Source organism: Antennarius striatus, chromosome 10 (genome assembly GCF_040054535.1).
Source record: "Antennarius striatus isolate MH-2024 chromosome 10, ASM4005453v1, whole genome shotgun sequence".
NCBI classification, from domain to species: domain Eukaryota; kingdom Metazoa; phylum Chordata; class Actinopteri; order Lophiiformes; family Antennariidae; genus Antennarius; species Antennarius striatus.
Window position 1 is genome coordinate 17,687,945 of NC_090785.1, and position 25,428 is coordinate 17,713,372.

General features: G+C 42.5%; 1 protein-coding gene across 1 annotated transcript in view; it reads right to left on the bottom strand.

Moving 5' to 3' along the window:
- si:ch211-26b3.4 (connector enhancer of kinase suppressor of ras 2) overlaps positions 1 to 25,428 on the bottom strand; it is a 57,508-nt gene that overhangs the window by 3,357 nt on the left and 28,723 nt on the right. Inside the window, exons 8-23 of the mRNA XM_068325409.1 lie at positions 25,250 to 25,318; positions 18,992 to 19,138; positions 13,214 to 13,341; positions 12,916 to 13,127; positions 11,489 to 11,575; positions 10,630 to 10,838; positions 7,695 to 7,732; positions 7,555 to 7,597; positions 6,110 to 6,158; positions 5,686 to 5,858; positions 4,738 to 4,811; positions 4,552 to 4,623; positions 2,906 to 2,976; positions 2,693 to 2,793; positions 1,250 to 1,841; positions 152 to 414 (exon numbers count right to left, since the gene is read on the bottom strand). Of these exons, the coding sequence (XP_068181510.1) occupies positions 152 to 414; positions 1,250 to 1,841; positions 2,693 to 2,793; positions 2,906 to 2,976; positions 4,552 to 4,623; positions 4,738 to 4,811; positions 5,686 to 5,858; positions 6,110 to 6,158; positions 7,555 to 7,597; positions 7,695 to 7,732; positions 10,630 to 10,838; positions 11,489 to 11,575; positions 12,916 to 13,127; positions 13,214 to 13,341; positions 18,992 to 19,138; positions 25,250 to 25,318 (2,328 nt within the window). The remainder of the gene's footprint in view (positions 1 to 151; positions 415 to 1,249; positions 1,842 to 2,692; positions 2,794 to 2,905; positions 2,977 to 4,551; positions 4,624 to 4,737; positions 4,812 to 5,685; positions 5,859 to 6,109; positions 6,159 to 7,554; positions 7,598 to 7,694; positions 7,733 to 10,629; positions 10,839 to 11,488; positions 11,576 to 12,915; positions 13,128 to 13,213; positions 13,342 to 18,991; positions 19,139 to 25,249; positions 25,319 to 25,428) is intronic.

Below are 25,428 nucleotides of genomic sequence, written 5' to 3' on the forward strand. Positions count from 1 at the left end.
GAAGTAGTTGAAAAGATATGATGCATTGGAAGAAATAAAATATTTCTGTATTACATTTTTTTTATACTTATGTGCCTGTTTGTGCACTAGGAAAAGTTGTGTGTAGCCGTTTTCTGGAGTCCCCGAGGCTTAAATCCTCTGCTGCCGTTACCTTCAGGGTGCTGCGTAGGGCTCGGACCCGGTGCAGCCTGTCGTTGAGCAGAGGATCCCGGACTCTCTGGGTGAAACACCGGCGTAACTCCTGCCTGCTACAGGGTCTGGGGTCTCCTAAGGCTGTGACGTTGGCCAGCTCCAGGGCCCGGTACAGCTGCTCCAGCCCATCCAGAGGCTCCGGCTCACGGCCCTCCGACACCCGCCGCTCTTTTCCTTCCGACACCCTCCTCTCCCTGCTGTCGACTCTCAGCTCTCGCAGATCTGACACCAAGAGGAAAAAAACAAAACAGAGTGAGCTGATGACATAATGAGCGACGACTGGATATGCATTGGTATTCTGAATGTAGAGCCTGAAAAATTACTCCAGTTAATCACTGAAAATGAATCTGCAGCAATCATGATAATGGATTCATTGTTTTTTCAGCCAAGGAATAAAAAAATTTACAGCCTACAGCTTCTAGAATGGGAATATTTTTCAGTTTTTTTTAGAATAACAAACTGACATTCCGTGGATCCTGGACTGTTGGTGGGACGAAATAAACAATATGGAGAAGTCAAGTTGGGCTTGGGCTCTTTACTGATTAGTTGGAAAAAATAAAGAGCACAATAATTAATAATGCTTCCTTGGTTTCATATGAACTAGACAAAAAAACAACAAATTCAATCCAATATCGAACAAAAACAATCGGTCAAATTTAGGACAAGACCTTAACAAACATGAAATCCTTTAGCCATTATCCCTTCAGACAATAAATAACTTCCTAACTTTACTATCAATACCTTTACTTGTAATGCAGTATGGAAAATGTTTACATTTTTGTTCAATTCAAACCTTTCTGAGCTAAATAGTTTTTATTGGCAGCACTTTTGGTGGTGACAGGAAGTATGGGAGAGAGAGAGGTGGACGACAGAGGCAAAGGCACACTCATCACCTTTACTTTCCTTTACTTCAAGGTTGCCCTTAGTAGAAGTAGGTACGACGTGCAAAAAAACACGGAAATCAGAGAGTTCAACACTTTCGGAGTTCAGGAACACCTCAGATTAATGATACCATCAAAGTGTAAACTGTTGGTGACTTACACATAAATGCCCTTACCGTCCTCACCCTGAAGCATATCTGCAGCCTGCCCCTCTGCCTCCTCATCCTCACTCCTCTCCTCCATATGAACTGAGGTGTGCAGCAGCTTTCCTGGAATCGGGTCCCTGTTCCTGGGCAGGCTCTGGCTGCGCTGCTTGTTCGATCGTCGGTGTGTGTGGCTGTGTGAGTGAGGGCCCCGCTCCAGAGGGAAGGGCCCGTCTCTCTCCCGGTCCCTCTCTGCGGCGTGATGTCTCCTTACGGGCAGCGTGGCCTGTCTGCGTCTTTCAGGGGACATGCCCTGTCTGCCCAGTCCTCCGTACATCTCTCCAGCCATGCTCCCCATCAGACCTCCGTAATCGCTCTCCCCCGGCGCCGTCTGCAGGAAGTGCAGCCCCGCGCTGGTCAGAGGCGTCTCAATGAGGTCCTGCCAGGAGCGGCGCTCGCGATGGGAAGAGCGACACCCCGACGAGTGTGTACTGGTGCTGCCCGTGCCCGTTCCCATGCCCATGCTGTCTCCACGCTGGTCCTCAGCCGAGGAGTGGGAGTGGGTGGACTCGCTGGAGAAATGTCGCCCATGCTTGGGCTCTGGGAAGGGGCTGGAAGAATTGATCTGGAGAGGGAGAGGGGACGAGGAAGACACCATCTGTGGAGGGATGGGGGAGGTGGAGGCACTCATTGGCAGAGGGAGTGGGGACGGAGTGGAACGCATGAGACTCATCGAGCTGAATGAGCGGGGCAACTGGTCGTAGCTGTGAAGGAGGTTAGTCTGAAGGGTCTGCCAGGGTGTCGGAGGGGGGAGGGCGGGTTAGAATGACGAGGAGTGAGAGGGGAGAGGGAAATGTGTGCACAGATACAAGGGAGATGTGAGTCGCAAAACAAGGGTAAGGATGGAGAGACAAAGGGAGAAGAAAGAAGGACAGGAAAAGACAAGGAGAGAACAAAAGATGACAGCAAAAAAAGCAATGAGATGGCAGATGAGAACTGCAGGAATGGAAAACCGTAGTAGCAATGCCTCATGTCTGAGCATCTGAGGAAAAGTACAGTATTCTCCGCAATATAAGGCACACTGGATTATAAGGCGCACCTTCAACGAATGGCATATTTTTTCTTCATATATTAGGTGCACTGGATTATAAGGCGCACTGTCGTTTTTTTTTTAGAAAATTAAAGGCTTTTGGGTGCGCCTTATAGTGCGGAAAATACTGCACATTTATTTCAGTGTTGCGTTATCCTGTGGGGATGTAATGAGCGGTGGAAACTGTCGCCACCTAGAGGTCAAACAGAGAACCAGTGAGGGCCCAGGCTGATGCAGATCCCCTCACACCTCCTACTGAGAGCCGTGGCCTAAGCAGCTCTGAAGACTGAGGGCTCTTAAGAATAAGATATTCTATGTGTGTGTGTGTGCATGTGTGTGTGTATGTGTGTGTGTGTGTGTGTGTGTGTGTGTGTGTGTGTACTTACTGATGGTGTGCGATGATATGTGTCACAGAGGGATGAAGGTCCTTCCTGTTTGAGCGTCATCGAGCCATCAACTTCATCCTGATCACTCTCACTCCAGTAGTCTATTAATAAGATAGTATCACACACACACACACACACGCACGCACACACACACACACATTTAAGGGATGAAAAGGTAATGACTCCCCATCTCCCCAGTGGAACCCATTTCACCTTCATCAGGGCGTGGCACTTTGTCATCTGGTGTGTAGCCAATAGCAGCGAGCCCCAGTCGGTTCATCCACCTATGGGAAGCAAGGAAAGTGAGAAATAAGAAGGTTGTAAGAAAAGGCATCAGAGGATAGATGGAACAGGGTGACAGCGGAAGCAAAGAGGGGTTATGCTGGGTAAAAAGTGGGTGATGAATAAAAAACGTTGGCTGTAAATAATGTAAACAGCGTCTCTTAGCAGTTGATATGTGTCTAACCGGCTGCATCCCCATGATGAGGAGCAGAAAGCAGCAACATAATTAGGGAGATGGATGGAGAAAGAGAGAAGTGACAGTCCTCTGTCTGCAGTGTCTCAGATGGCATCCTCTCACCACATGTCCTCACCCCATCCTTAAGTCTGTCTCCACCGCACACACACACATTTGTCCTGCTATTCTTTGCAGATAGCTAATAATAAGGTAGCTACTAAGAATAGAGGCCCAGTCTGTGTGTGCAAGGAACAAGATACCCGTACTATGAAGTGCATACTAAGGGAAAAACTTCCCAAGATAAAAAGTGAGAATGAGTTACTCTTACTAACAACTGAAAGTGTGATGTAGGTTATTCCTGCTCTGCCTAAGAACTCAGCAGCCAGCAGTCACACTGATGATGAAGATGAACTTAAAGATGCTCAGAATGATGAAGGTTTTATTTTGAATCAAATAATATGGAGCTAAATTTGGTCCCAAACAAATGCACTATTTTTTCCTATTTGAGTAACGGTAGAAAAAACAACCTACAATGTCATCAAATTTAGGAGATAAATGAGTCGAAAGTAGCTGCAGACGTATATTAGTCAGAAGTGACTCAGAGAAGGATTACTGCTTGGCTGATTTTAGTCTTTTTTAGATGTTCAGCATCAGTTTTGTTTCTGATTTCATTCTTAAACCATCTCTCTGCCTACACAGACTATTTTAATGCTCTCGTTTGGAGGATGTTTTCATGGAAACAATTTTTGCCGGGGCATCAGAAAACCTTTCAGGAACTCTGAAACATTACTGTTGTCTCTGTCTAAGCTGGTACCTAAATTCAGGCTATTGTACCATTAAAGTGTTCATGGACCTGTGAGGGCTACTGCTGCTGCCCGGTGAGGTCTGCTGGTGGTTTAACATCATTTCCAAACCACAACTGCAAACACCTTTCGTCTAAGATGATGTGATTGTCTTTAAAGACACCAAGTGAGTAAATTACAAGATGTTCTGCCACCTATTCACAAGGATATAAAAAAAAACATGAAAACGTGTGCGACGGCACATTAACACGTGAACCTGTGAATGCAGCAAGTCCAACGTAACTGGATAATTACTCCAGCAATTATCTCTCCATGTGACTGAGGAGAGGTGTGGATAATTAGAGTTCATTAGACAGCTCCGCTGCAACTATCACTGTGATCTCAAGTGCACACATGAACATTAACACACGCATGCAATTCTACATTTAACAACAGAGGGCCAGGTTCATGCTTTATTCATGCATAGTGTTGTTTTGCTGTCGCCTTGTGTAAAGTTGGTTTAACGGGTTAAATTATTCATGAACGGACACGTGATGTCCCCGGCATCTAACTATTGTCCACATTAAGACACACTCTGACAGAGACACCCACTCGCTCACCTGTTCATTTCTTCAAGACAATCTGTGGCAAAGAAGAAGCTCTTGATTTTGGGATGGCAGGCTTTGAAGGCACTACAGTCGATCGGGGGAAAAGAAGACTGATTAATGTTTTTTTTGTTTGATGTTGTGTGGGTGAGAGCGAAAACGCCTGATTAGTAATTTCTGCGACATGTGAAGGACACTCACAATTTCCGCCTGCACTCTATGGCTCGGTCTATTCTGAACTCTGGGAGGCTGATGAAGCCCTCAGCTTTCTCATCCTGCAGGCGTAGACAGATGGAAGATGGGGGCACATCATCAGCATAAAGAGCACAATCTCATACAAACATATATCATTTTTATTTGCAAGAACAGTGTACTAGTCGAGCATATGAAAACAACATGTGCTTTTCATATTTGCCCCGATAAAACCTCATAAATGAGGCATGTTTATCTTTGCTAAAAACAGGGTCAAAGATCTCTTGAAGCTTTGAGCTGATGGTCTGACTAAATCAAATATTGCACATGGATAAATAATATAAAATTCATTAGTTTCTAGTCTGAGTTCACAGACTGATTACATCAAGGTAACATGATTTTCTATGAAATTTTTTGTTCATTCCTCATTTCCTTCATTAAACTTTTATATGTTTTTGCAAGAAATGCATCAGATGGATTCTACTTAGGGTTATATTTATCTTAAAATGCTGAAATATAAGACTGCAGTATATTTGTAAATGAACTGCATACACACAGAACAGAGAGAATAAAGAGTTACAGAAAGTGAAGGAACTTTTGGGTAAAATGTTCAGGACACTTTGATGATAATGCTCATGTTTTGTTCAAGAGAAGTTAAATGCTGTCATCTCATCAATGTCACAATCATATAAAGCACATACTTATTGCCAAACATATGAAGTCTTCAACCAAACTCTGGTGCACCCTGATGACATCATTAATGTCACTTTGTAGACTATTTCAGAACCATGTAAGATGCCACACAGTTATTTAGATTCATAGTAATGCTATGATGAGTGGATTGACTTTATTTGCTTTGTTGATGTGATTCCAATTGTTTTTGATAAAGCTGTTTTTTAAAAAATGGATGAAGTTCCACATATCAGGACGTCATGGTGGCTGTGTGCGGGTCCTTACGTTTTGGTTGGTGTACCAGTAGAGGCAGGACTCTTTGAGGATAAACCAGTATTTCCTCCATTTCTGGGTGAAGTAGCCTTTGGCATCTTTCTTCTTCCACAGCCAGCCCTCACAGTCGCCGTGACCCAGGTCCTTACAGGAAATTCTCCTTCTGCTGGCGCTAGTGAGGGAACCTGCAAGAAGAGGACTGTCTTTAACAAGTAAAACACTGACAATTGCTAGTAAGTGAAGCAGCACTTCCTGTTTGTCTGAAAATGTTGGGATTTCTTTTGAGTCCGCAGCAAGCAGTCAGTATATAATGAGTAAAAACGTATTTTTCACATCTGCAGTGCTCAAGAGTATTCCTCACTGACTATGCCATCTGTCATAGCAAATATGTGAATTACTTTGGTAAAGACCAAACTTAAGACACAAGGAGGCTCACCTTTGCTTCGCTTTTTGGTTTTCGTTCTTAGAGAGGTGTAATGGAAAGACTAGTGCGGAGAGAGAGAGAAAGCAAACATGTTAGCCTTAACAAAATCCATTTCAGACAAACATTCTGGGTCGCTGTTGATGCACAAGGAGATCTTCGAAGTATTTCAGTATCCATCTCTGGTTTTACTTTATCAGGCACCCAGTAGATGGAACCACAGTATTGCACCTTCTAGAGATTGGGAGGGACCTACAACCTGCAATGGAGAACTAAAAATTGTTGGTAACAGCGATTGAAGGGTGAATATCTGGAAGTTGTGAATGCCACTTAGTCAGAACACTCAATGAAAAGACTATCTGAGCTTGATTTAGTTTTTAAAATCGGCCTCCTTTGGTCTAGTAGCAGCATGAATCGTGTTGAACTATGGCCACTGTGGCCACAAGAGAAAATAATATGTTCATATTCAAGTATTAATATTTCGTGAGTCAATGTAGTCTGAGTTTAGCAAATATCATATAAATAAATATAAAACAAATACTTTCAGATTTTCTGAAGCGTCTGCTATAGAGCAGTAACTTTGCTCACTGTGTATGTTACTTCTGCAAAGATTCAGCAATACCTTTAAATTGAATTGAAGCTTAATCCAAATCCAAACAGCAAACAAAATCAGAACATCTCTCCTTGAAGTTCAGGCAATGTTAAAGAAAGTTAAAAAAATAAAAAATTCTCTATTCCTCGATCCAGCAAGACCTTCCACGGTTCTCCTTCACCCTCCAACATATGAAGATCCAGAGCTTTTGTCAAAAACAAAACCAAAAGAAATCCTGGTAAATTAGCATGTCTGTAATTTAAGAGGAGCTACTATTTGCCCTTGGTGATTCCGTTCTTCAGAGGAAGTTCTGTTACAGAGATCATCTCAGATCAGATTTTGTGTTTACATAGTCACACACTGGCTGATGCATCTCAACAAAGCCGATGCTGCAGACCATAGGTGGGTCAGCTTCCATATAGCAGTACAGACCCGCAGGCTGTTTATAATGGTAACAAAGCTGAGCAAATATAAGTTCACAGTAAACTGAACTGAGTCACTGTTACAACCAGAGCTTTCCAGGGGAGGCCACGGATAATGACTAAGCTTCCTGTGTCACAGTAACCCAAATGTGGAAAGCAATTTACCTCATCCAAGGGTTATCTTTTATTTAATTATTACCGTGCTGAATGAATTTAATCTCAAGTATCTCTGCTATTATTGTCTGGCTGTTTGTTTAGCTATTATTTGGACATAGTAGATCTCCATGTAAGAGTAGGTGTGGGTGGTAGGAAACTGATGTAACCCAGGCCTTTCCTGTTTTATTAAAACGGGGTTTGGGTCAGAATGTACTGGAAAGACAGGATTATATATAATCATAGATTTATAAAAGAAGAAACGCACAATCCCATAGGACTGTCTGCTCTACCTTTCTCATGGATGCTGCTCCTGAGCTTCCTGAGCCAGAGTACCTACAGCAACACAAAGGATAGGATGTAACCACAAACGACTCCTCCAGTCAGTCACATGCATGCGGTCACACACCCACAGCCACAAACATGAACCCACCTGTCTGTGGTGTCTGCTCGCAGAGTGTCGGCACCCCTCTGAGAAAGAAGAGAAAGAGAATTAATATAGAGGTTTTTATTCTCCCCACATAAAAACATGCATTTTCTGTGTTCTTGGTTTGCAGCCATTGAGTCCCGTGACTATAACAGCACTGTGTACAGTTTAAAGAGTTTATGGTTAGTTTTGAAATCTTACATCAACAAAATGCTACTATATCAAGAGGCTGCACTTAATAATCTACAGATAAATTCAATGCAATTTAATCAATTTAATGATATCATTGTAAAGTTAAACATGATGTGCTTATTATTTTAAACAATATTTATTATATTAGCTCAATTCAGTCTCCTCTATTACATAACTGTGGTCTGTGGGAGGAATCCACAGAGACACGAGGAGAACTTCAAGAACTGAGCAATATCAACATAATTTTCATCAAGTGAAGTGCAATTTCAAATTAATTTTAAAAAATCAAAGCATGACAGTTTGTTAGACTCTTACTTTCCCTCTCAAAGACAATCAGATGAGTTTAATTTGATCAGTTTCTTAAGTTTAAAACTTGAAACACATTTGTACTGAGTTAGAGCTCCACAGAGATGCAGCAGACTCTCCCGGCACGAGTCAGGGTTTTGGCTCAGGGGGCATTACCATCATTCAACACTGACTATTTAATGTATATGTACAAATATGGATGACTTCATGGCAATTTATAGATGGGGAAATATACTGCAGTAAAATAAATGCCTGACAGAAATATAAAACTCCAAACTGAAATGAATTCATAAATTGAAATAATGAGTTTTGTTTCTAAAATGCTAAAATCAATTTCAACTGAACAGAACGATGAGAGAAAACGGGCCGTTCAGGTGAGCGTACGCTTGTTAGTGCAGGATAGTACACCTCATGTGTCACTGAATGGATATGAGTCACCACCGTGAGAGACACACAGCTGAGAGGTTACAGAGTTTCTGCCAACAGCAGCATGCTAAGCTCTTAGCGCGCCGCCTATGTGTGTGTTTGCCTGTGTCGTGCTTTAAGCACAGCCTGTGAGCCGGTCTTGTAATTGGTCTGGCTGATGCTGAGTCATACACCTGCTCATAAGGGTGTGTGTTTGTGTATGTGTTATGAGTGGGCATGCATGTGTGTGTGTGTCCAGAATAAACTCCTATTTAGACTCTGGAGTGTCTGAAGAGATGGGGGTATTAGGATGAGTTAGGACGAGTTGCGAGATGGCTACCATGCATACAAATGGACACCTGTGAGATAGTTTTGTCTCTTTGTGTATTATGTATGTGTGTGTGTGCGTGTGTGTGTGTGTGTGTGTGTGTGTGTGTGTGTGTGTGTGTGTGTGTGTGTGTCTGCGTGCACATGTGCTTTAGATAAAACACAAAGGTACAAAGTGTCACTCTCAATCTCAGAAATTGTGAAGCGACGAGCTTCACTCTCTTTCGTCTCTACTTCCACATGTGCGCGCACACACGCACGCACACACACACACACACACACACACACACACACACACACACACACACACACACACACACACACACACACACACAGACAAAACAAGAACAGTAATATGTGTGACCAGTGAAAACACACATCTCTCCTGTGTGAGGACACAGACACACAAATGTGTAGACCAAGTGTTCCAGTTTGCTTTGTGACACAATGATCACGACTGAATGGTTAGCGATACTCGTGTCACTGGAGGACCTCAGTGACGCAGACACACTGACATGGCAGAAGAAAAGCCCAGGTGTGAATGTTACCAATAAGAACAATTGATTTCCAGTATTGTCTCGGTATTGACTCACTGTTGCACTGTGACAGCCAGCTGGGCCGCTTGAATAGCTCCATAATTAATGTTATTAGCACAAACTGTGCTTTTCAGTTTTGAAAATGTCTGCCGCAAAAAGATCTATTCAGACCAGGAAAATATAACGATTAAATTCTACCTTTTACAAAAATCAGTAAGATTTACTTTTAGTTCACTCTTTCCATCACTTCACTGAAAATGGTCAGTCCCTCTATTCTCTGCATTTATTTGTGAGCTCTTCTTTTGTTTTGGATCTTTGGTTTGAGTTTCAGGCTATTCAGACTAGATGCCAATTCAGACTTGTGATTTATCTTTCGTGCCAAACTGGAGGAGGAAGACTTTTCAGACTACTGTACGTTAAATAACTGCACATAAAAAGTTCAAGCAAGCTCCAGCTGGCTTATGCCTATGTTTGCATTCTTTTCGATCGTTTTTTAGAAATAAACTTGCCTTCATTTTAGATTTATTGTTATTTTAACGCACCTGATGAAAATACAAGCTAACAATATGCCAGTCTATATTTAGCTCTTACGCTGTATGTATATTTATAAAGAATCATTCCTGCGCTCTGCAGATGTAAATCATCATTTTTACCTGGGGACTATTTTCTGCTGTGCCTTAATACACATTTGATGCAGTAGTGAATAGTTCCAGCAGCAGTATGGTGTACGTAAGTCTGACTCAAAATACAACTACGATACCCATGTTCACTGCAAAGAAGGAATACGACACCCAGTGGGATCATTTGTTTCCCTTTGTTTGGGTAATAATGGAGAGCTATGGCACAAAAGAATATGATATATCTGTACTCTGCACTCATAAATAACACTTCAGTAGGATTATTCACTGTTGGCTTTGGGCTTTTCATGAAATTTGCTGATAGAAATTACCTTTTTTATCCTTTAACATGACATGCAATGCCATTTCTCCCACTCACTACACAGAATCACAATGGAAATCACAATGTTGAGTTTTTATGTATTTTAATGCAAAATAAAATGTAGAATAAATATATATATATAAGTTTTTGATAGCAAGTAAACAACCAAAACTCACTGAGTCTAAATGCGTTCCATTACTCTTCCTAACAGATAATGCGATTGACTGTTTACATACAGGCAGAGCATCTGGTGGCTGGTCGAGGCGCAGTGTTGAGGACAGCATGGATGGGCTGATGGGAAAGCTGGGGCTGCTGGGATTGCGGCTCTTGCGTCGGGAGCGTCTGGTGGAATCCCGCCGACTCTCTCTGCCTGGACCCTCGGGCTCCTCTTCGATCACCAAGATCTTGTCATCGCTAAGGTAACGCAGCAGGGAGTTGTCTGAATCTGCAGGGACGGTAGACGGATGGAACAATTTAGAAGATGGAGAGAATCAAGAGAAAGGCTGAAAGAGGAAGAGAAAGCCTCGTGGATCCAGAGCTGGGGACGTAGAGCTTATCTGTTTGTGACAGATACGCTGATTTGTTGCACACTTCTAGGAAACCTTCTAAGGCACAGAAAGTTTTGGGTAGTTTAGGTGCCGGATTGAGAAAAGCCTCGCTTAATTTGTTTATTATCTATATGCTGTCCTTAAATGAGAAAAACTATAAAGTGAGTGAGAGAAAGAGAAGGAGGAAGGCAGAGCCATGACAGCAGTATTGTGCTTAATGTTATTCATTGACTTTCTGACGGTGGAGCGGAGGAACCTGGTAGAATACAAATAGAGTCTTTTAACAAAACAGGGAAGCTGGTTAGGATTGGTCACATAGAGATACCCTCATTCTCCAGGGCAGCTGTGTAAATGCAATTTTATTGCATTTATGTTTATTTGTCGCTCAGATACATACCTGGCAGATATGTATCGTCACACAACCACACCACCATGTAGAACCAGAGGATGAGATGTATTGAGTATGGAGCAAAGCCGGTCCGACACCTTTGTGTTACGTATAGGGGAGGCGGGGCAGTGTTGCATATTTGTGTTTGTGTGTGTGTACCTCGGCTCCCTCTTTTGCCCATGCTGGGTTCCTTGGCCTCTGCCATCCAGTTATATTCGGGAGGCATGGAAACAGGCCTGTGGTCACCTGGAACGACCAATCAGCAGTCAGGATTTGGCTAATGTGGGTAAGGCAGGGACTGAGAGACAGCGTGTGAGACAGCTGGAAGGGGGGGGGGGGACAGGTGAGACGTGTGTGCAGGTGAGGGCAGAGGAACGGTAGACTCTCGACGGAACAATAAGACCCTCAAGACAAAGATCTCATGGTCTAAAATTTGGGATAAAATTACAAGACTATACTCAACACTGTCCCTAAATGCATCATGGAGCCGCTAACACACCGCTAACATGCTGCTAACATGCTGCTAACATACTACTTTCATTTTCTGGTTGTGTTTTAGTTATATTTCTTCAGCCAGGTTTGACTGAACCAGACATCCACATATTAAAACAGCAAAGAATTAAATATCAATCTGTATCCAATGTATTCTCAATGTTTCACGAGTTCATATTTTATCTTTATTCAAGTGCAGATGCAGAATAAGATGAAAACTCATGTCTATAATTATAAGTGTTAAGTTTTTAAGGTGAATGAGTTTGCAAACATTTAATAAAGCACTTCCCACACATTTATCTGGTGCAGATCAACGTTAGCATCCATTTGAAAAAAACTAATTAAAGCCTCTTGGATGAGAAATGTCATCAAGCTTTTCTAACAAGTCAAGCTGACTTGATTCAACCAAGGGATCATTTGATGCCATTTTTTCTAAATATAGCATCTATTTTGGTCACCACGACCTCTTTAACACAAAAATGATATGTAAGCAATTAAATTCTCGTTATGTTTACCAGTCATTTGGGACTTTGTCCGTTTACCCCTTTCTTTACTAAGTAGGTCTGTCAGAACAAATGATGTTCTTTTATTAAACACAGGTTCTGTGAAAGCAAAGGTTGATGGTTGATGATTTTTCAGTATTAGTGACCAACATCAATCAATGTGGCTTTAAATGTGGTTTTGAATATGAGCCTAAATTTCCTTCAAGTTTAGCTGTGATGAACGCGCTAAAATAACTTGACAGTAACAGAAGTCTCCAGACGAGCTGGTTTCTAATACTGTCACATGAGTCCTTGGCTTGCACATCATTGGCCCCTTGAGAGTCTCTTTAAGTAGGTGCAGGATGTCTTGGAAGCTGTCTTGGACAGGGGTGACACAGGTGGCGGGGCAAACAGGGAGCTGGAGACGGTGTTTGTGGACTGATGCTTTAGGCGTGTGATCGGTGTTTGTGGGACGTCTTCATGTGAGGTAAATACAGAAGGAAGCACAGGCATGACGTGAGTGATGGACAACACAAGGAGAACATGCTGCTTCATGAAACAAACACCCGTTTCCGCCCCATTCACACTGTCGAACTGTACTCTCTGTCTCACCATGGGTGGGGGTTTTATCCCTCCGGCGAACCCCTGTATTGCGACCCCTGTCGTAGTCGGGACCTGGGGGTCCATCTCCCTCTAAGAGAGAGAAGAACTGACCGCTGTCTTGGTCCAGGTAGTAGCTGACGGCCTCTGAACCTTTAGATCCGGACTGGGAGCTCACGCTGTAGCGGCTGATGTCGTCACATGACATCAGCCCCAGCTCCTCCCTGTGGGGGAGCGTCGCTGTTATCATCACCGTCATCAGCACCATCGGCGTGATCAGAGGAACATCTGATGTGTGGAAACATCTGACCTGGTGCCGTAGAGTCCAGAGACTGGAGAGAGGATGTAGACGTCTTGCATGCTGGGGGCATCCATTTTGGACATGCCTAAAGTTCCAGCGGGCGTAGGGGAGGTGCTGGTGGGGCTGGTGGGGATCGGCTGGAAAAGGAAAAGCAGAAAATGACGTGAGCTCCTTTTTCACTGGAGGATAACAAGACAAAAGTGAACGACTGGGAGAACAAACATCAAATTTCTTACCTACCAGTAAAACAAATAAGCAGACGTTTATACTGAAAGGGTAGGCAACATTTTATTTGTGATCCCTACCTTTTGCAGCAGTTGACACTTATTTTAACGGCGAATAACAAAGGAGTCATTCACACAGAGCTGCCATGTCGTGCGTTTTGTCTGTTTTTATATCTAACTAACAGTGCAAGCTTCTCCCACGTTCAATCGCTTCACTATTCTGTCATTTTGTCTCAAGCCTCTTCACTCAAGCAGGGCTCTCGATGTCTGTTCCCATGACAACCTCTCTGTCTCTCTCTCTCTTTCTCTCCTTTCTGCTCTTCTTGCCTCCTCACTCCTCTCCCCCTGCTACGGGAGGAGAGAGGAAAGCTAGAGCGGCCTCGTGTCTCAGTTTGACTCAAGGACACGTAGCTTCATTCGTCATCAGGACCTCCGTGAGGATAGGACGCCTCGCTTCTGATGTCATGGAAACTCCACATTCCTGGAGAATTACATTTGTTCACAGCTTAAACAGCTGGGGTGACAAATACATAGCACAAGCCAACAAATCTCCCCAAGCAGGAGGTGTCCAGGGTTTGACAAATGGATTATTTTAGTGTTTATTTGAGGATGCTCCTATCTAGAGAGGAGATGGGAGCGTGGACAGAATGGATAAACAGACACGGAGCCCCGGAGATGGCGAGGCAGGCAGCACTCTCATTAAGAAGAGCCCAGTGTTTCATCATTTCATCAGCAGCATATTAGGCAAATTCATTTCATATTCCAAACTTTCCATCTCCCTTCCCCCCACCCTCCAGCTTCATCTTTCTCTCACACGGTCTTGCTTTTTTTTTTTTCTTCTTTTTTTGAAGGCAGCTTACAGTAAGACAGCTTCATGATAAATAATAAAGATGGGCTAGAAGGAGAGGGAGCAAAGAAAATAGGACAAAGAAGGAGACGGGGGGGAAGACTGCAGGAGAGAGAGCTGTTCAGTGTGGTGACTGGAGTTGAGAGTGAAAACAGCAATTTAGTGATTATGGCCAACTGCTGCCTGCGTTAAAATGGGGTAGGGGGAATTGGGGCTGGAAGGACTTACGCAGCAGGTGATATTCCATTTGTTTAAACAGGATTTCAATCACCCCCCCCCCCGCATCCACTCACACCACCTGAAAATCAGCTGTTCACACCCTCCTCGATAAGGCTCCACAACCCAACACATCTGCAAGAACACATGCGTGAACATACTGAGCAAGAATGACCTAAACAAAATGATACAGTAGTTTAAAATATATAATAAGTCTTTTGACATTTTGACTTGTCATAGTAGGAAAAGACATCCATGATTCTACTATTATTATTATAGTAATGTCCCAGTTAGGAATCAAAGTGTGACTGTGAGCTGACATGAACAACACTAGGATCTAGATTCTGTAACAGCTACATGGAATCTAACCTTTATTCATTACTTATGACGGAAAAAAAATATCTTTGCACAGTAAATTAGACCCTGACCAGCACTGGATTGTTAGGACTGACAGTGATTTGTAATTATGTGATCACATTATATAATACGTTTTATATCAATGATCTTGATTAGGTTATTTTCAGGATAAATACAGAACAAATCTTAGAACAGAATAATTAGTAACAGATACGCATCAAGATAACATTTAATTGTTGTCATACAATCCATTATTAAATTTAATAAACCGATGGATCATTTTTCATGACAATCAAATTAGAATAAAGATACTGTGTATGAAACTATCTTTGAAAGGATGGTGGAGATTTGAATTTCATCAGCTGTCAAAAATAAGACATCAACGATGCACCAGCCTTTGTGCGTAACTGTGAACAGGAGAATGTTTTCTCAAAGAGTAATCATTTATGCACTTATACATAAAAGAGTGTTATGGAAGCAAGTTCACAGACATAAAGTGTAGCACCCCACAAAGATCACATGATCTGTAATGTGCTGTGGCCTTCAGCCACACGAGAAATGCATCATTGGAGTCCTTAACTTTTTTAAATTAAATGCCAGCTTCATCGTAAGTGCATTACATCACTGTAATCGTATTTATGCCATACAACCGCGGAAATGACAAACATGCACACACTCACAAAGACAGAAAGGGAAGGGTGTGAGAGATCCGATTTGGTAGAATAAAAGAGGTTGGCGTGCAGGGATTTGAGCCTGGAGTCACATGATCACTTGTGAGATAAATTGTTTCCTTTGCGGATTCATTTATAATCCAACTGAGCATTTGCCACATTTGGGCTAAAACTTGACAGCCGTGAGATTCATCCTCTAAACCCGGGCTTAGAGGTAGAACAGCACATGCCCTTGTATGTGTGTTCAATTTTAGAGTGTATACAATATGTATCAAAACTGAGTTTACTGCAAAACCACTTTCCTTTTCTTAAAGGAGCAATAATGTAAAAAATATTTAATGTGTGCCTAAAAAGCACAGAAAACACAATTGCTTTGGCACATATGGACATGCTAAGACGTGTGTGCGCACCCACACGCGCCCCCCAGTATCCACGCACACTCACACACACAGGCTGTTTAGCAGGGTATTTTGGACGGGGTGCATTATCGCTGCTATTTGCTGAGTAGCAGCTCTTGATTCGGGGCCAGTGGAGCTGTCTGTTGTTGCTTATGAATAATTAAGGGCTCCAGTCTTTCAGAGAGAGAACAAATCTAAAACACTCCTTTCTTCTCTCCTCTAAACAGATATCTTGGCATTCTGATCTAGGCGCTCACAGTGATTTTGGGTCTTAGCAGCCTATCGGGGTAGAATTCCCACAATCCTCTGCTGTTACATGTAGCACATGTCACAATTATGCTAAAAACTTTGAACTACAGTCAAACAGGACAGCGACAATGTCAGTGTCACTGATCAGAGGTCACCAATCTGTGCCAAATATAGACTATGATGTCCTAGATGTCTTATTTTATTATTTACTGTACATGTAAAGTTATGAATTACCCCGAAATCAAGATCAAGAAATCAAGAATTCCTAACTGAAGCTACAATGCATTTTCAAATGATCTTCTTATACACTGCAATGTTGTACAGCTGAACAAAATTCTTTGAGAGTGTTGTGTTTTTTATGGACTGAAAGAAATGTGTTCACAATGTAAATTTAGATAGGTGTTTATTGCACCTTTCTTTCTATATTTATCCTGTGTTAGCTCTGTATTTTGGCTTCTTCGAGTTTATTAATAATTTTGGACCTCTACCAGAGCAGCCTGAGAGGTAGAAGAAGTGGTCATAAACAGATAAATTAGTCATCAAATCATTGTTGTTTCAGTAAAATGAATCAATATCATCGCGAAACCACTAGGAGAGAAAAGCAGCAATCTAAACTACAACAGGGATAAGGTAGTGTTCATTATTTTTGGCTTTTGGCCTGCAGACAAGACATATGGTTTCATCAATAACCCAGCAAACCCTGCTAACCTTCTAACCCTACCACCATGGCATGTTTAATGAAGGCCTTGCTTATACAGTACATGGTTAACTAAAGTAGGTTTGATGAACGTTAAAAATCAAGGCTGGCATTTCAGAATGAGGTTATAATGTGGTGTTAAACTAAGAGAATACATGCAGACAAAAAAAAGGAATGAAGTTATAATTAAATCAAATGAGCATTAATATAGTATTCATGTCATAATGTTGCAATAAACATACACATTATTCTACGAGTTGGAATCTGCATTTCTCTTTTTGAATTAATCAATCAGTCCACTTGTGTTGCTGTTATGTTGCTATGGTGACGTTATAAAAGGCCAGCATCATGTTAGGCACTATTATAGTGTTCAGGGTGAACTAATCCCACAAGAGGATGTTTCACAGAATGCTTGTATCTTCAAAATTGAAAGCCCTGCTATTTTTATTTTTATGAACTGGTAGTGCATCGGATACGACATATTTGTTGTTTTCTTTTAAGAATTCTGAATTTGTAGGTTGTAGATCAGGGGTGTCAAACTCATTTTAACCAAGAGCCACATCAGCATGATGGCTGTTCTCAAAGAGCCAAATATAACTTATAAATCTAACTAAGTGTAACTTAATGTAACGTAAAATAAATGTAACTCACTTATTGAAGTTACAAACATTACAGTTGTTTTTCTGCTACGACATAAATTCGTTTAGTCAGGTTATGAAACCCACATAACTCAGTGAAGGACTAAACTATACAAGTGAATGAAGAAAAATAACATCAAACATAAGCTAGGACATTAACTCTGTTCAAAATGTTTTTGTCAGAGTTAAAATGTGCTTAATTGCTGCATTGTGGGAAATGTAGTTTCTGGTCAAAGCACGATACCTATTCATCTTGAGAAACTCTGACCTTTTATGCTCTCACGGGCCACATTTGGTCTTGAGTTTGACGATCGGTTTCTTGATGGGTATAGTTACTTTTCTCTAACTTAGTTATTGCTTATCAGCTAATGTTAATCAGTCTTCCCAAAACTATTTCAGCCCAATAATAAGAGTTTTTCAGCTGTATTTTTACAAAAAATATTTAATTTGTGGGGGAGGGCGAATGCAGAAATTGCTGTATGTTTGAAATTGCATACCCTTCTGTGTTTAGTTCACGACTCCGTTAACTTCAGGTGAAGCAGGTGTGACTCATAGGTAACCAAAAACGAACAATATGAACTTATAAACAACATTAATAATAAGAATAATGATGGGGAAACTGAACTGATTGAACAAATGAACACAATCTTAACTGAATAAATGTTCAGGGTGCCACACTGACCGCACTCACAGCTCCAAAACACATTTGACAAAGAGTACAGCATGTAATAACAAAAAGCACCAGCATAATGATTGACTAATGATGTCACTGTCTTCATGAAATGCGTCTATACAGACAGTACACATCCTTGTAACTGAAGAAGCAGCTGAGCTGTTGACAAGCTACTGGGAAATATAGTTAAACCAGATGCAGCAGCATCCTGCAAGCTATCCATGCATCAGACCGCCTCATGGCTTCACCCCTCCATTACATCAGCACCAATTGTTCTTTAAGAGTGAATGCTGGATTCACAAACTACAAGCCTTTAAATGTGTTTCCCTGCTCTGCTGCAATCCAGCAAACAGTATTCTTAAAATTAAAAGGACTGAGCAAGACATTTGGGCCAAATGCAACTAAAAATAGGTGCAAATGTGCTTTTGGTATGCGTAAATTCTCTGTAGGTAAGGGTTTAGATATTGACACATATGTGAATGACTCTCAACATGTCAGCAGTTTGGCAGCCTGTGAAAATTACACTTTTTAAAGAGCTCAGCAGGAGGACTGATGCAAGGTCAACCCATTTCCTTTAGCAGCCAGTAGAGTGCAGAGAGCGACAGGAGCAGACCGAGGAAAAATCCAGAGGTAAAAAACTCCTCAAATCAAATTACAAGAAGTGCACAGATACACATTTACACACTTTGTGAAAGATTCAGATCTGATGTTTGGCAAGCAGCAAGCTTAGTCAGCTTCATCAGCACTTCCCATGTCTGGATGTGGTGAATGATTTGCTGGAATAGGGCAGATAAAGTTGTTATATGATGCAGCTCACCTGCAGGCCCAGAGGTTTCCAGCGGACGTTCCTCAGCAGAGCCGGTGTGGAGCTCAGGGTATTCTGGGGCCTCTTCTTCAGTGTGAGGATGACTCCGCATGGGTCCTCTCTCAAAGCATTGACCAGGTTTTTCAGCTGCCAGCCCACCTGAAGATCACACACACACGCACACACACATACACAACCCGGTGACTTAAAATGGTCGCAAATAACAGACACACACACGTAATCTAGTAGTGTGTTTGGGGTGTTTTATACTATAAGTGTGTTAGACACTGTACAGTAGGCCACGGAGTTCACTCTCATTTATTTCATAATTCCTTATAAAAACTGAAAACATGATCTCAAAAATTCACTGAATTTAATGCATTAAATATTTTGCTGAGCTGTGGTTTGTTGAATCACCACAAACGTTCTGTCTGACAAACAACGTAGCAGCTCATTATATTAGTAACTAGACTATTACAGGCGGCTTTTATGCAGGATGTAATGTTTGTGATAGTTTCACTGAACTATTGTGTGTATCCTCATCACTATTATACAGTATAATTCAACACAATTCAGGGATGAGCCTTCAATTATCCCCATATGATGCAAAAGTCAAAAAATACATGTAAGTAGCTTTAACATTAATGGTCTCACTGTCGAGTTTGAATGGTGTGTTACTTTAAAAGGTTAAATATACCTGATTTAAATAATGTCCAAAATATAGCTAGATTATTGAATGATCAGAATTTTTATGTGTAATTTGTTAAAAAGGGTTAATTTGTTCATTTTTTTTCGATTCCACAAATATTTTTGACACTAAAACAGCAATGGCAGAAAAATATGTACACATTATCCAAAAAAGCATTGAAAGATCCCCTTCAGTGAAAGTAACAAGATTGATTAATGTATTTTAGCAGCAGAATAAGTCCCACTGCGCTCAACCCTTCACATAGTGCTGCAAAAGTCAACAATCAGGGTATATTTTAACACCTTAAAGCAAAATGAAAACAATCTCCCTCTCTCTGATACACTGTGGGTTACTAAGCCTCAATCTGAATTGGTCGGGTTAAGTTCTGAGGATCAGAGAGATGATAAAACAGTAAAAAAGGACTGCTGACTGCAGAGTTTCTTCGTCATTCCAGCCATCCCGTCTCCAGAGCTTGTATCGATTGGCCGGGGCGGTCACGGCCAGTGGAAGCGTCCGCAGAGGCCAAGGCCAGCATCCACGCATACACACACACACACGCGCACACACACACACACACACACACACACACACAGACACGCTGACCGCTCTGACCTTATCCTTGACACAGTGATGACCAGCCTGTGTCAGCCTTCAGCGGTCCATTTCCTATTCTCTTTGGCCCAGTTCAAACCTCAGGGCTCAGCCAGCATTCAGCAGCAACAGGAGCCTGTCTGGAACAAAATGATCTTGTTCTATCCTGCTCTGCTCTCTGAAACAATTGGGTCCATGAGATTACCCACCTGGAATATGGTCACTCACTACTAAGCTCTATCATCTTATACATATAAATATGAATAATATATATAAAAAACAAATATATATATATATATATATATATATATATATATATATATATATATATATAATATATATATATATATATATATATATATTATATATATATATATATATACATACACACACACACACACACACACACACACACACACACACACACACACACACACATACAAACATAAATAATGTCCCTCTCACCCTTGTGGGGTGGTATCTGTGTGTCATCCTCAAGCTCGGGTCCTCTACTAGAGGCCTGGGAGTCTGAGGGTTCCTCGCAGTATCTTAGCTGTTCCTAGGACTGCGCTCTTCTGGACTGGCGCTTCAGATGTTGTTCCAGGAATCTGCTGGAGCCACTCTTCCAGTTTGGGGGTCACTGTCCCAAGTGCTCCTACTACCACGGGGACCACATTAACCTTGACCTTCCACATCTGTTCCAGCTGTTCTTTCAACCCTTGATACTTCTCAATCTGCTCGTGTTCCTTCTTCCTGATGTTGGCGTCAGCTGGAATCGCCACATCTATCACCACTGCTCTCTTCTGCTCTTTGTCCATCACCACTATGTCCGGTTTGTTAGCCAGTTGGCTGTTTGTCAGTCTGGAAGCTGAAGTCCCACAGGATCTTAGCCTTGTTGTTCTCAACCACCTTCGGTGGTATGTCCCATTGGGATTTGGGTACTTCTAGTCCATCCTGGGTACAGATGTTCCTGTACACTATCACAGCTACTTGGTTGTGCCTTTCCATGTATGCTGAGCTGGCGAGCATCTTACACCCTGCTACCACATGCTGGACTGACTCTGGGGCTTCTTTACATAGCCTGCACCTTGGGTCAGATCTACTGTGGTAGATATTGGCCTCTATTGCCCTTGTACTTAGGGCCTGTTCTTGTGCTGCCATGATCAGTGCCTCTGTGCTGTCTCTCAGTCCAGCTTTATTCAGCCATTGGTTGGTCTTCTTGATATCAGCCACTTCCTCTATCTGACGGTGGTACATGCCATGTAGGGGCTTGTCCCTCCATGTTGTCTCCTCCTCCTCCTCCTCTTCCTCCTCATGTTTCTACTGTCTAAGGCATTCACTGAGCAGTTCATCTGTTGGGGCCATCTTCCTGATGTACTCTTGGATTTTGGATGTCTCATCCTGGACAGTGGCCCTGATGCTCACTAGTCCTCGGCCTCTCTCTTTCCGCTTAGTGTACAGCCTCAGGGTGCTGGACTTGGGGTGAAACCCTCCATGCATGGTGAGGAGCTTTCTAGTCTTGATATCTGTGGCTTCTATCTCCTCCTTTGGCCAGCTTATGATCCCAGCGGGGTATCTGATGACTGGCAGTGCATACATGTTGATGGTTCCGAACCTTGTTTTTGCCATTCAGCTGACTTCTCAGGACTTGCCTTACTCTCTGGAGGTATTTGGCTGTGGATGACTTCCTTGTGGCCTCCTCATGATTGCCATTAGCCTGTGGGATTCCAAGGTATTTGTAGCTGTCCTTGATGTCTTCTATCCTGCCCCCTGGTAGGGCAACCCCTTCAATTCTGATCATCTTGCCTCTTCTTGATACCATCCGGCCACATTTGTCCAATCCAAATGACATCCCTATGTCGTCGCTGTAGATCCTGGTGGTGTGGATCAGTGAGTCAATTTCTCGCTCATTCCTGGCATACAGCTTGATATCATCCATGTAGAGGAGATGGCTGATTGTTGTCCCGCTTCGGAATCGGTATCCCTAGCCACTCTTTGTGATGATGTGACTGAGGGGGTTCAGGCCTATGCAGAACAGCAGTGGTGATAGTGCATCCCCTTGGTATATGCCGCACTTGATGTTAACTTGGCCTATATGCTTGGAGTTAGTCTCCAGGGTTGTCTTCCACTTTCCCATTGAGTTCTTGATGAAGGCTCTTAGTGTCCTGTTGATCTTATACAGTTCCAGACATTCCAGTATCCACGTGTGTGGCATTGAATCTTGGGCTTTCTGGTAATCTATCCATGCGGTGCACAAGTTGGTCTGCCTATTCTTACAGTCTCTGTGTACTGCTCTGTCCACCAGTATCTGGTGCTTGGCTCCCCTGGTGTTACTACCAACTCCTTTCTGTGCCCCGCTCATATATTGATCCATGTGCCTACTCATCTTAGCCGCCATGATGCCTGACAGGAGCTTCCATGTTGTACTGAGACAGCTTATTAGCCGGTAGTTGGATGGGGTAGATTCCTTCTGTGGGTCTTTAATGATCAGGACTGTCCTACCTTCAGTCAACCACTCTGGGTGCGTCCCATCCCTTAGCAGCTGGTTCATCTGTGCTGCTAGACGCTCATGGAGTGCTGTCAGCTTCTTTAGCCAGTATGTATTGATCATATCCGGGCCCAGTGCTGACCAACTCTTCATCTTTGACACTCTTTCTTGGATGTCTGCCATTGAGATGGTTACTGGTTCTTGTTTTGGGAGGCAGCTGTGGTCAGTCCTTAGGTCCACTAGCCACTGGGCATCAGTGTTGTGTGATGCTTCTCTTTCCCATATGCCCTTCCAGTATTTCTCCACCTCAGCTCTTGGTGGGTCTGACCGGATGCTATTTCCCTGCCACTGAGAGTACACCTTTGCTGGTTGAGTGGAGAAGGTCTTGTCTATTCTCCTGGCCTCTATTTCCTTGGTGTATCTCTTCAGTCGGGTAGCCAGAGCTGTTAGTCTCTGTTTGGCAGTTTCGAGTGCTTCAGGTATGGAGAGCTTGCTGTATTTCCTGGGTACCCCTTTATTCACCATGTTCCCCTTCTGCAGCTCTGCTAGCTGGCTGACTTCTCTCCGTGTCGCCTTTATCTTGGCCTCTAACCATCTCTCCCATGGAGGGTATTGTTTGTGATGCCCTGTGTTGATCCTTTATCCCAGCATCTCTAGGATTACTGTTGCTGTACTGTGGATCAGCTTGTTGGTCTCAGTTATGTTCCCATAGGGGATGGTTCTTATTGCAGCATTCACATCTTCTAGCAGATCTTCCATTCCATTATATATATATATATATGTGTGTGTGTGTGTGTGTGTGTGTGTGTGTGTGTATGTATATATATGTATATATATATGTATATATATATGTGTATATATATATATATATATATATATATATATATATATATATATATATATATATATATATATATATATATATATATATATATATATATATATATATATATATAGTGGCATAAGTCGAAAAAAGTATTTCCTGAAGGAGTTGGACTTTTCCAACCTCTAAGAATGAAGTTGGTTCAGTGTGAACTTAACTGGACCTTTACTATGATTAACTCATCTGTTGTTTTTAGCTCCACAGAAACAGACAGCACACATAGTCTGTGTTAATAGCAAACACAAACCCTGTCCCGAGCAGATCAGTTTAGATCTGTTCTGTTGTGCAAATATGCAGAGAGCAGAGGGAGACAGGGAGAGACCAAAATAATAATAGAGCATAAACTGCTGCTGGAGAGGTTTTTCAAATCTCTGGGGTCTTCATTATTTTCCCAGATGCTATTACCTCCACATAATTATCTTGCCTCTTCAAACAATCAGTTTGTTATTGGAGCAAATTCCACATTTTTACCTCAAAAGAGGAGCTGAGCAAAAAACTGAGCGGTGTTTTGAAGTGGGTCTCAAACAGAAGCTCATGCATAGACATGACAACAGCGCTGATGCTAAATGGAGGATAAGGCTACATCATGATTCTATAATGGAATGGAATTTGTTCACCCAATATTCACACAAATCTAATTTTTAATATGGAACCTCGCTTTTATTTTATATCCATCTTCCCTCTTCAGCTCAGTTTAGGTTCAAAAATTGAACTATGTGGACCAGAGACTCTTTCTCCTCCCTTCTCCCCAGCTCCCTAACTCCCTCTTCCTTTTTACTCGACTCATCCTAGCATCTCTGGACTCCTTCAAGCCCTCATCCCCCATCACACAAACACACACCTCTGCTCCCCGCCACCCCTCCTTATCTTCTACCCCAGAGAGAGGGATCAGAGTGGTGAGGGTCTAGCTGTGGGAGAAATGAGCGGTTGGAGCTGGGAACATGGCAGGGTGCAATCTGCACTGTCACCCCGAGGAGGGGAGAGGGAGAGAGATAAAATACAACTCCCTCACTCCGTCAATCAGCAGCACTTCCCGGCACCTGCATGCACTTTAACACGAGCGGCACTTTCCGAAACATGTAAGAGAATACGGGGGAAAAGCACACAAAAGACGTCTATGCACGGAGAGAAACCATTTTTTTTCTCCTCAGAAATCTGAAATAAAGCTGGAACAAATCGTTTGTGCCTGAGTTGACTACGCAGGCAATAAACAGCGAGCTCGATCACATGCTCTCACAAGGCACAGTCCCATTTAAAATGGCTGCCATTTTTATGCCTCCCTCTGATGTGATGAGTTGAAGGCAGAAATAAAACTTATTCAAGTCTGGAAGTGGAGTGTAAGCTCACATTTCAAATCAGACGCTGCCTTGTGACAATGGAAACAGATTCCAAAAGGAGGAAGCTGACAAAAACGCCGGACCAAACAAAAGTCCTGCAGACTCAAGTCCTAACCTACAAAGGACAGGAAGCTGCATGATGGTGGGGGCAGACATTATGGGTCTCCCCAGCATCGCACAGAATAGAGAGGAAGAAACTTTCTGCATTCACAGTGGAAACAAACAGAAAGTAATTTCCTACATCTTGGCACACCAGCATTGAGTTAGGATCTCTTCAACTCACCACCGTTTGATGGTTGACCTGGATCACCTCATCCCCTGCATGGATCTTCTTACATTGGTCAGCTGGGGACTGCAGAGGGAGGAGTTAGCGTAAGAAGGAAAAAGTCAGGTTATATTTGCAGTACAGTATGTTCCGCACTATAAGGCGCACCTAAAAGTCTTTAATTTTCTCCAAAACCA